Genomic DNA, 10,966 nt, shown 5'->3' with positions numbered 1-10,966 from the left:
AAAGTTTTAGATTTTTAGAATTTTTATAACTTTTGCCATCATCATAATTTCAGGTAAAGGTATTTTAAATTTTATCATAGTTAATTCATTATCTTAACAATTAGCAATTCAAACTTTTAACATTAGTTTTGTTTTTTAGTTTCTGCCTTAATTTTACCCGTGGGATGTCTGTTAACTAGCCGTGTTACTAAGCATATTCACCACGTAAATAAAGTGTCTATGCCTATGTCTATATTTCTCAACTAACCAATCAGTTATTATGCTCTGTTCTTTCCTGTTTTTTTCTTCTCCTTACCAACTGTGGTGTGTACAGTTACTTTTATAGAACTGACAACCAGACAAACAAAGAGTCTTAAGAGTGATTGTCAGAGAAAACCGGGCAAAATGTTAAAAATGTCAACGGAAGGGGGTCAACAGAATAAGTTCATACTAACATCCTAGATAGGTCTGGTGGAGTAATGGACAAATATTCCAAACATAGGTTCTTCACTGCCCTTGTATTAGAGATACGAGCATCACCTTATTCGACCCCTCGGACGCCATTTATATAAGCAAATTATCACCATTTTCTGAAACTCAAAGAACCCGCAAAATTTAACGAGCGAAGTTTATTTTTTCCATGCGAAACAACACATCACAGAACTACTTTCTAAAACCATAAGATTTGTTAAGTAGCCATGGACAAGACTAAAATTTTCTTATTTTATCTGACTTAAGCTCAGTGTCTGCAGACGAGCAAAAAAATCGGGCATTTTTGAATTGATCTACAGCGCACAACTAAAACGACAGAACAACTCTGACAGCCCAATTGCAGTCTACTATCATCCATGTAACCAAAACAATAATAATCATTTTGGGCCCTTGAAACACGAAGAAATTAGGAAACTCACATTTGTTATAGTTTCCAAGCTTTTTCTTGCAAACAGGACGATCGCTTCGTGTTTGTTTTAAGTCCTCTTCGTGAATTTTCTTTCGTATTTCGCTGTAAAGTATGTTCAACAGCTGGATGGAATATCAAAAAGCTCGAAATACTGCCTAGGTTACATTTTTAAAGGGCAAAAAGTGCTGAACGATAGGATGAAACTAGAAAATAACAAAGCGACGCCATCTTGAGAATTCAGGACTCAGGAGGGACTGGCAGTAGTAGCTGCCTTGTCCACAAGATGACGAATTGCCAAATGGCTAAAAAACAAAAAAGAAACAAACCGGCTTATCAGCGACCTATTACAGTCCTATTTCTTCTTCAATTACTACTTTTAGTTAAATTTAGATTTGGTTAAATGTAATTTAACTAAGTTAACCACCACAAGCTTAGAAGTTAAGCGGTCCACAAGTTAAGCGGTCAAGCTGTCCACAAGTTTAGCCGTCAAGCGGCCCACGAGCTTAGCGGGCACCCAGCGGTCAATCCCATAACTGCAGGCTCACATGGTTTGTGGTAGCTTTGTACACGGCTAGGATCTGCGAGTTCTTCGTCGAGCGTTTGTGCAGTGGTCTGAGGAGCGGTTCATTTAGCGTCTTTCGTCTTTTTTAGCGATCTCTTGAGCAGCAGTCCAACAGTGTGCTTTTTCTTGTATCCTTTTTCTTTCAATTATTTTTCAAAGCGTGCGTGTCGTCACGTTCGTGCAGGATGCGAACCACGAACAACAGCTTGTCCACTATGTCTTCTCCGGTTACCGCGTCTTCGCCTTCTACCCCAGCTCCTACAGTTAACACCCCAGCTTCACCGCCAAGTCAACCTGTTTCCCCGTCGGACACCAGCGCGTTAGCATAGGCAATTTCAAGAGCTCTCGCGGAATCGCTCCCTCCGTTGCTATCTTCCCTTCGAGATTCAAGTCGCGGGGAACTCAAACATGGCCGCGACGCCTGTTCCTCTCTCCCCGGCTTCGACTTCTACGCAGTCTCCGGCATCCTCCAGCTCCGGTACCCCCGGCTCTACATCCCAGTCTTTAGGTACGCTTGTTGTGCCCTTATTTATTTCAACGTACAGCTCATCTGGCGTTCCTTCGGTTGTCTCTTCTCTTCCCGCTACGTCCTCTGCCAACGTGCCTTTAGTAGTTAGGGGCTCTTGTGGTGGCGCGACCGGAACTGAGTCCTCTACGTTTCCAAACCTCAACAAAGCATTTGTGGTGGGTCCTGGCTATGCTGGTTTCTAAAATTACAGCAGGGCGTTTGTAGACTTGGCTGACCTACTTCCGGTCACCCTCAGCATGCCTGCAAGGTCGTGTCCCAAGGTCGCTCATTCTTGCGCTGAATGATCAACCTGCTATGTGCTTTTCGACGCGATGACTACCCGATTCGTCTCAATCAAGAGTTCTTTCTTGACCTAGCCTGGTGGCAAGAGTTTTTCTAGTCTTGGAATAGTTGCAGCTTCCTTCCCCCAGTGGACTCCACTTCCCGACTTCGAGGTTTCTTCAGATGCCTCTGGGGCTCTTGGTTACGAAGCAGTCTTCCAGGGTCACTAGTTTTCTGGTGCATAGCTCCCAACACAGGTCTCTCAGTCTATCGAGTACAAGGAACTTTTCCCTATCGTCATGGCAGCTTACCTCTGGGGTCCCCAGTAGGCCTCCAAATGGGTCAACTTCCTATCAGATAACCGCTCAGTGGTAGACATTCTGCGGTCTGGCACTTCAAGAGCCCCTACCATCATGTCCTTGATTCGCTATCTGTCCCTGTTGGCAGCTCGTCACTCCTTCTCGTTCACTGCCTCCCCAGTTAGAGGGAAGTCTAACCCCATTGCTGACTCCCTGTCTCGCTTTCAGTTTCAGCACTTTCGCTGCCTAGCCCCTCATGCAGACTCCATTCCAACCCAGATTCCGCAGCAACTCCTCTCGGACTTGGAACTTCGCTGTCAGATAAATGCTACTTCTATTTGACTCAGGGTCTTGCGCCTTCTACTACGAAAATTTATGCTTCGGCCCGATGACGCTTCTTGGATTTCTGTGCTCAGGACAATAGCCTATTTCCTTCGGGATCCGCTCTTCCAGCTAGTGAAGACACGCTCATCCGTTTCTGCTGTCATCTTGCTGATACTCTCCACCATTCATCCATAAAGGTTTACGTTTCAGCAATCCGGTCCCTTCACATTGAGGATGGTCATCCTTCTCCGCTGGTTGGTTGCATTCGGTTGCAGCGTGTGTTGCGGGGTATCAAACGTCACCAAGGCTCAAACAGGGGTCAGCGCCAACCCATCACAATCGAGCTGATGCACATTATCTTCCAGTCCTTGAACTTCTCTGACTACAACCATACAATGCTGTGGGCTGCCTGCTGTCTCGGGTTTTATGGTTTCTTACGCGCTGGTGAGTTCACTGTCAACTCCCCATTCAATCCTGACATCCACCTTGCTGTCAGTGGTGTCCAAGCAGATTCCCTAGTCAATCCAAGCAGCTTCAGGATTCATATTAAGTGCTCTAAGACAGACCCCTTTCGCCAAGGTTGCCATATTTACATTGTTGCTGGTAAACGTGATCTCTGCCCTCTACGCGCCCTTACCCAGTATCTACACGTCCGTGGCTCAACTCCTGGCCCACTCTTTCTTCTCTCTGATGTCACCCCTCTACATCGCCAATGGCTGACATCCAATATTCTATCTATCTTCTCCGCTGCTGCGGTCCCTGGTTGCTACACCGGTAATAGCTTCTGCATTGGCGCTGCTACTTCAGCAGCCTCTCGTGGCTTACCAGATCACCTCATCAAGACACTTGGCAGATGGTCCAGCGATGCGTATCAGATCTATATTCACACTCCCTTTAGTACTATCATGGGGGTAGCAAGCCTTCTCACTTGACAGGTATTTCTTGCGTATCTTTCTCTTTTCCTAGCTGTCCTTGTAGAGTGCCTCGGGACTTAGGTAGTTCGGGGCCAGGGCTTCCCCCAGCCCTGAGCCCCTCTTTCCCTCTTCGATCTGGCTGCGTCAGCTCGGAGAGTCCCTTCGCCTTGGAATGGGTGCTCATGGCTGGGTCGCGGGGATTTGCCAGCCATGGGGGCAGTTTTCTATCTAGGGGCTGGCTCGCCACAGTGGAAGCCCCTGGGTGTCCCAGGCACCCACCTTTCACTTACGCGAGGCAGTTGGTTAAATTTGGTTAAATGTAATTTAACTAAGTTAACCACCAGCGAGCTTAGCGGTCAAGCGGTCCACAAGCTTAGCAGTTAAGCGGTCCACAAGTTAAGCGGTCAAGCGGTCCACAAGTTAAGCGGTCAAGCGGCCCACGAGCTTAGCGGGCATCCAGCGGTCAATCCCATAACCGCAGGCTCACATGGTTTGTGATAGCTTTGTACACGGCTAGGATCTGCGAGTTCTTCGTCGAGCGTTTGTGCAGTGGTCTGTGGAACGGCTCATTTAGCGTCTTTCCCCCCTCCCATCCCTATTGTTCTTCCCTCCACTGTTTCATCAGTGTGCCGGGTGCCTGGAATGAGGGCTCATGGCTGGGTTGCGGGGATATTTGCCAGCCATGGGGGCAGTTTTCTATCTAGGGGCTGGCTGGCCACAGTGGAAGCCCCTGGGTATCCCAGGCACCCACCTTTCACTTAAGCGAGGCAGTTGGTTAACTTGTTTTGTGTTGTCGTTTTTTTATGGCGGAGTGATGGAGGGTGGTGAAGAGGTGACCAATTGGCATTACTTTGTTCAGTCTTCATTTGCTCTTCATTCACTTGATTTTGAGTTATCCCGTATAAGTCTTAGCGTTTCTTTGGACTCTTCATTGTATTATCTATTTTTGCGTCAGTCTTCAATCACCGTCCATGTCCGAAGGTCCACTCATCTCCTGTTCATGATTTCCTGATACACTTTTCATAGTCCGGAAGGCTTCGCCCGAAACAAAACTAGCAGAGCTTGGGGGAAGTGATTGACTAGTCATAAGCTTCATGGGTGGGGAGGCTGAGTAGTTGCTCTTTGGACTTGGCTGTCTAGAGACTCAGTACAGGCACCTTGTAACAGTTAAGAGTTAGGGCCGTAATCTGACTAACTGTCAGTACTAAAAATTTATCAACGTACGTTTGAGCAGCTTGTTGTTCTGAGTGAGTTTTGATTTCATTGAGCTTAAGTAATTTGTATTTATAACTTTTCAAAAGAGATTGAGCGGTTTTCTATTTAATAAAGGGAACTTATCCAGTAATTTGCAGTGACACCTAGATCTGTGGAAAATTGTAAATACATATATTCCATTTACATCTGTAACTCAATGCGATATTCTAATTCCATGGTCTAATTCCTGTGAATTTCATGGAACTCCATGGAGATCAATGGAATTGGATGCAGTAGTTTCCATGGAATTTCGTGGAACTTTTCCATTGAATTCCATTGAAATTGATGTGCTTATCCCCCATGGAATGCTATGGAAATTTTTTCCACGGAAATCGATGGAATTCCATGGAGGTATTTCTTACGCTATGTACCAGTGTACCAAGTTATTTAAAGGGGCTATGTCACGCTATTTTCTACCTTTTTAAAAAGCTAAAGCGTGTTTTCGAATCGATTGAATTCCAAGAATAAGACTACATTTAGGCATTAAAACCGCTTCCTGTCGTCTGTTAACATGGATGGCAAGGATGATTGAAACTTGAAAAAATGGGCAACCTTTTCAATGAAAAAAATTACCAAAAAATTGTTTGGGACCTTCTCCATAAATCTAAAGGAGCATTTTGTATAAGTGTATAGGCACTAAGTAATGACTTCAGCTCGTAATATTCCTAAAAACAGCAATATCCTCGAGACAAACCTCCTTTAACACCAGGATAAATTGACTACTATATGATTAAAACGCCCGATCACTGTTGTGGGAAGTCAAATCTCTTTCTCTTTTCCACGAGCTCGACGTGGCGAGTGTTTCACCTTTTCCAAAACGAAACGTGTTATTATTCTCTTGTCTTAAAGCGTCAGCGTGTCCAAATATGGCAATCCTGACAGGGACTTCAGGCATCATCACAAGTCCTTCTTACCCGGGAAATTATGGTAATAACCACAATTGCAAATGGAAAATCATGGCAAGTACAAGAAATCCCGTCCAGTTGGTCATTCAAGACATGGACATAGAAAGTGGGACTAACTGTCCCTTCGACTATATACAAATTCAAAATGCTGTCATATATGGTAGTGGTGTGCTTCCTGGGCGTTTATGTGGTTCACTCACCAGCAATTCGACGTTTTATTCTTACAACGAAACCTTGATTGTACGTTTTGTTACTGATGGTTCTGTAACAGCCCGTGGATTTATAGCAAGATACACTGTTATTCCTGGTAAGTAGGAAGAATTATGTTTTGCAGTGCTTTGCGCTTTATCCAGTATAGTATGTTGCGCGGTATCTCGGCACAATCGCTTGTAAACACTAGAAACTTTTGTTTGAGCATAGACGATTTCTGAATTTTGTCCTCAAAGGTAGTCCTTTACATTTCTCTTGAAAGGTTTCCACTTTGCTCAATTAAGCATATTTAAAATCAGGGGCATAGGCAGCCATTTTCTTCCATTTAAGCCCGATTTGAAGAGGTCCTGAGAAAGCGAGGGAGGAAAGATTCATTCATTCATTCATTCAGTCGTTCGTTCGTCTCTCCCTCTCTCCCTCCATCCATCCATCCATTCATTCAGAGAGTTGTAAAACTTTGGAACTTGAATGTAAACGGTCCTGGTATTGGTTCTGCATGGCGATAAAAAAAAAAAGGATTGAGCACTCCTAGTATTATGTATTTGGTTGTTCATTGAAAAAACGTTATTGAATTTTGAAAAGAGTGAAAACATAAAAAGGCCTAATTAAAACAAGTGGATTTCTTGACATTTCAAGAGCTTTTGCTCTTTGGAGATCGGGTCAGTATGGGCTTCGTACCTAGATTTTCTTACTTATTGCCTATGATGTGTTGAGGACTTATCGCCTAAGCCATAAACAGTTTTCAGAGGGAACATGAAGAACAGCGGGTCATCTTTGCTCAAAAATGTTGTGTCAAAAGAGTAATTAGCAGTGATTCGTCAACGAACGGGTTCTTTTAGTTAAAAAAAAAATAACCGTGTCACAGTCAAACCTTGATAAACAGTTTTTGAATTCTTTATAAAGAACTCTGTTACACTCAAGTGCATCTCCTAAGGTCAATAGGGACGTGAGTGTCTCTTTAGCACTGCATGTCTCGCTTGTGTGTGCTAGAACTAGGGATTCCATCAATATCGACGATCGTGCGTATATATTATTATATCTCCGAAAAACGAGTACTCAGAGAGTAAAATGGCAACTTTCTCAGGTCTTTGTAAGGTCTTCAGCTGTTTCGTCCTTTGTATCTTCTGAGTAAGAGATTCTAATTTGTCTCAGAAGAGGGATAAGATGCAGCCCGGTTCAGTTTAGATTTAGCGAGAATACGGCTCTTCCGACTATGAAATTTGAGTTACTCTGTTTGCAAAATAGAATTGCAGAGCGAAGCTAGTTCTTAAAGGGACACAGTCAGCTGATGCAGATGCGCATTAGATGCCATTTCTTAGCTGATTTGCATGTTAGAAGACGCGCATGAAACAGAAGTGAGAAGCGTATCCGGAGTACTCTAAGCAAACCTTGTAGAGTTGAACTAGTTACCAGCCGAAATCGTGATTGTAGACCCTAAGCCATAACAGAGCACACATTTTTATATATATATACCATTGAGAATTCACTGATGGATTTGTCCAGACATCGACGAATACTTTCGAACGTTAGTAGAGGTGATAAATTACGCGAAGTCTGAATCATTGTCGAAGGTTCAAGGCCGAGAAAGATTGATTTTCCACGTACACGTAACTACTTACATCGATTTTCCAAATATATAAAATGATTATTTGCTCGACAGTGTATTTGATTCATTTCTCTTGTTCTTTAGGTAAACGAAGGCGATTTCTCCCGCCCGGCGCCTACGCGTGTTCATGTTCCTTTGGATACTGTTTTTAATATGGCAAAATATTGTAAAAGGATGAGTAAAAAAAGAGGTTTTCAGTAAAAGATCGAGGATCGAATAAAACAGTAGGCAAGACTGAGCGGATTTCTAGATGTATCCGACGCGTACATTTAATTTCAGGTTGAGATAAACGCTTTTCAAACTTGCAAAACTAGTGTCCAGGTCAGCGCGGTCCCATAGCTGACTGTGTCCCTTTAAATCGATTTTTAAGTAAAGCAAACTAAAGTAACGAACCATTTAAATGGAATATTTCGTTTGAAATTACATTTTACATCGATCAATGCAGAGTAAACATAGTTACCTAGAGCATGAAATGAAATATTTTTTTAAGGCATTGGCTAAGGAGCCAAAAAAGTGGTGGCCATGTGAACGCACCCGTTTTTTCAAGTACCTACGATGGAATTCGGGCACGATGCCGGCGCCCGAGTACAATTAAGGACGAGCACGGGTACAAATTAGGCACTGGTAAAAAAAAAAATTGTAACTTGACATTTCTTTACCCACGGACCATTCAGGAATTCTCAAGAAGTCGTCGAAACGTGTCCGTGCGTTCCAGATCGAAATGGAATTAGAAAGTGTTTATTTTTGAGGAGAGGGAAAACCGAAATACACGTAGAAAAACCTCTCGGAGCCAGGACGAGAACCAACAACAAACTCAACCAACATACATGTATGGCGTCGACGCGAGGATTCGAACCCGGACCACATTGGTAGGAGGCGAGTGCTCTCACCACTGCACCACTCCGCATTTTTGTTAGTTCTGGAGCAGTCCACTGCTTTGTAGCCGCTGCTAAGGTTAAGTTTCAAACTGGCCAGAATTTGTCAGTAAATTTGTCGGTACTGACAAACCGACAAAATTTGCCAGTTGTCGGTTTGTCGGTTCATGTCAGTTGAACTGTCGCTTAATTAAGTTAAAAGTTGTCAGTGAATTTGTCGGTACCGACAAACCGACAGAAATTTTGATTCGTTTGCCGAAATGAGGATTTGTAAAGGTCGAATAAAAACTTGAACCTTATGATAGTAAGAAACACAAAACAGGCTAAAGGTGACGTCATTTGATGATCCGCAACACCAAGAAACCACCAACGTGTTAGTGTGGGCATAGGCATCCCAAGCTCACGTTATGAGTGTGTTATGCAAATTTACTTTCTCACAAGAGAGTCGGTGTCGCGTTACAAGCAACCGTTGAGACTTTGTATCAGAAATAACACACAAGGTCTTTGAACGCTAAATATCATGGGTTTTACTTTTTTCTATAACATAAATAAAGGAGACTTACCTTTGATGTATTCCTGTGTTTTTTGGTGTGAATTCATCGATTTAGTCGTTTTTTTTTCGTGACCGGAGTCACGCAATAACGGCCAAAAAAACGCGTTAAGCAACACAGGAATACATCAAAGGTATCAGAAATAACACACAAGGTCTGCGAACGCTAAATATCATTGTTTTTACTTTTTTCTATAACATAAATAAAGGAGACTAGGTAGGTCTCCTTTATTTAGTTTATAGAAAAAAGTAAAAATGATATCTAGCGTTCGCAGACCTCAGTATTTTATTTCTCAAGTCTCAACGATCGCTTGTAACACGACACCGACTCTCTTGTGAGAAAGTAAATTTACATAACACACTTTTAACGTGAACGTGAGCGTGGGCTGCCTGTGGTTTGGGCAGTCACATTATATTGAGTGCAAATGATGATAAAGAGCAAGAATTAATGTAGCTCAGCTGCACAGTACCATAATCCGCATGGTAAATCTACCGACTGATAACACTGAACATGAATGGTATTAATACATCCTTCTATTCTTTTGAAAAGGTTATTATTTTTAATGAAGGGAAGAGCAGGTCACAGAGGTGGAACAGGAGGTCATTATTACGAATCATAACCAACTGTTCCATTTCAGTGACCCCAGTAAGAGTTTTTACGCATGAATTCACCTGTCGAAAATTTGACCAATCGGAGATTAGATTGGTCCTGGAGCATGACCAACAAGCTAAAAAGCAATTTTTCAAACTCTATTTGTCAAAGTTTTTGTTGTTGTTAGTTAAACAAACCAAATTCAAGACTTTATTGGATTTTTTTTCGTATCGATAGGTTTCCATTTTCTATAGCAATGGAGGCTCCACCGCACGTGCATGTTGAGGCTCCGCTAAAAATTATTGGGTTTCGTTGAGCGTGGTGTTCTACAAGATAGAGAGTATTCGCTTATATTTTGAAGTATTTTTAAGTAGGTTTAAGCAACTATAATTTTGCTTTCAGCCTTATATACCTTGAAATCGGAACATCTTAGAAACCTGCTAAATTTCTTTTTTCAGAAAAACTGAGGATAAGGGTACCATTGCCGGAGTTGCGAACTGTACCAAACCATTATGTATGGTTTCTGCTGGAAGGTACCCAACCGATTAAATTGACTGTAATGAATACATCAACATCTTTGAAGGGCAGTTCCAACATAAAAGGATTTCAGATAAAGCGGACGGCCGGTACCTACAAGTACACTCTACTAGCAGAAAACAATGAAGGAAATGACTCAAAAACGGTTGAAGTAACCGTTCTGGGTAAGGATTCAATGCTGTTAAATTTCATTCAATGTGGATAAGACATTTTGCAATTAACAACCATAGTAGTTCGCACAAACAGTTGTGTTGAATTTTGTCCTTATTTATCCGTTGATGATTCAGTTCATACCGTGAAAAATGAATGTACAAAGTTTTTGACTACTTGCTCTTGTTTCGCCACTGGTTTGAACACGGGTAATTTGTGTCCATTTAGGTTTGTAGACAATCCGAATTTGACAAAATGTAATATTGCAAATTTGGTCTCACCGTGAATCAATAAGTAAAAATGAAAATTCGTTATTAATACTGTATTAATGCAGTATCGAAGTGTACCGCTTTCTTGAAAAATCCCCTCACCAACTGCCTTATTTTTGCGGGATTCATTTTACAGATTGCAATCATTGGTGTCGCAGTACAGGTTCGATAAGTTATGGCCGAGTTACCAACGAACATGTCTGTCGTAAAAGCAATATAACACATAACTGGAATTGCATTCCAACTACA

At 42.4% G+C, this 10,966-nt stretch overlaps 2 protein-coding genes across 2 annotated transcripts in view; both read left to right on the top strand.

The window, feature by feature from the left end:
- Nucleotides 1-2,645: 2,645 nt before the first annotated feature.
- Nucleotides 2,646-3,787, top strand: LOC140925771 (uncharacterized). The gene is made up of 2 exons (XM_073375652.1): nt 2,646-2,847; nt 3,066-3,787. Exons 1-2 carry the CDS (start codon nt 2,646-2,648, stop codon nt 3,785-3,787), a joined length of 924 nt encoding a protein of 307 aa, XP_073231753.1.
- Nucleotides 3,788-10,260: 6,473 nt separating this feature from the next.
- The window catches only part of LOC140935929 (uncharacterized), a 14,812-nt gene continuing 14,106 nt past the window's right edge, over nt 10,261-10,966 (top strand). Inside the window, exons 1-2 of the mRNA XM_073385504.1 lie at nt 10,261-10,462; nt 10,854-10,966. The exon at nt 10,854-10,966 is cut by the window's right edge and continues 11 nt beyond it. Coding sequence (XP_073241605.1) covers nt 10,321-10,462; nt 10,854-10,966 — 255 coding nt within the window. The 5' untranslated portion in view covers nt 10,261-10,320. The remainder of the gene's footprint in view (nt 10,463-10,853) is intronic.

The sequence above is a fragment of the Porites lutea genome, chromosome 1, assembly GCF_958299795.1.
Source record: "Porites lutea chromosome 1, jaPorLute2.1, whole genome shotgun sequence".
NCBI lineage: Eukaryota > Metazoa > Cnidaria > Anthozoa > Scleractinia > Poritidae > Porites > Porites lutea.
The sequence above is the reverse complement of the archived record's forward strand: the minus strand, read 5'-3'. Positions and strand labels throughout refer to the sequence as shown.

Coding starts and splice junctions, on each gene's coding strand:
- LOC140925771 (XM_073375652.1), top strand. CDS start 2,646: ATGTCCTTGATTCGCTATCTGTCCCTGTTGGCAGCTCGTCACTCCTTC. Junction 2,848..3,065: donor CTCGGACTTGGAACTTCGCT/GTCAGATAAATG, acceptor TTTACGTTTCAG/CAATCCGGTCCCTTCACATT.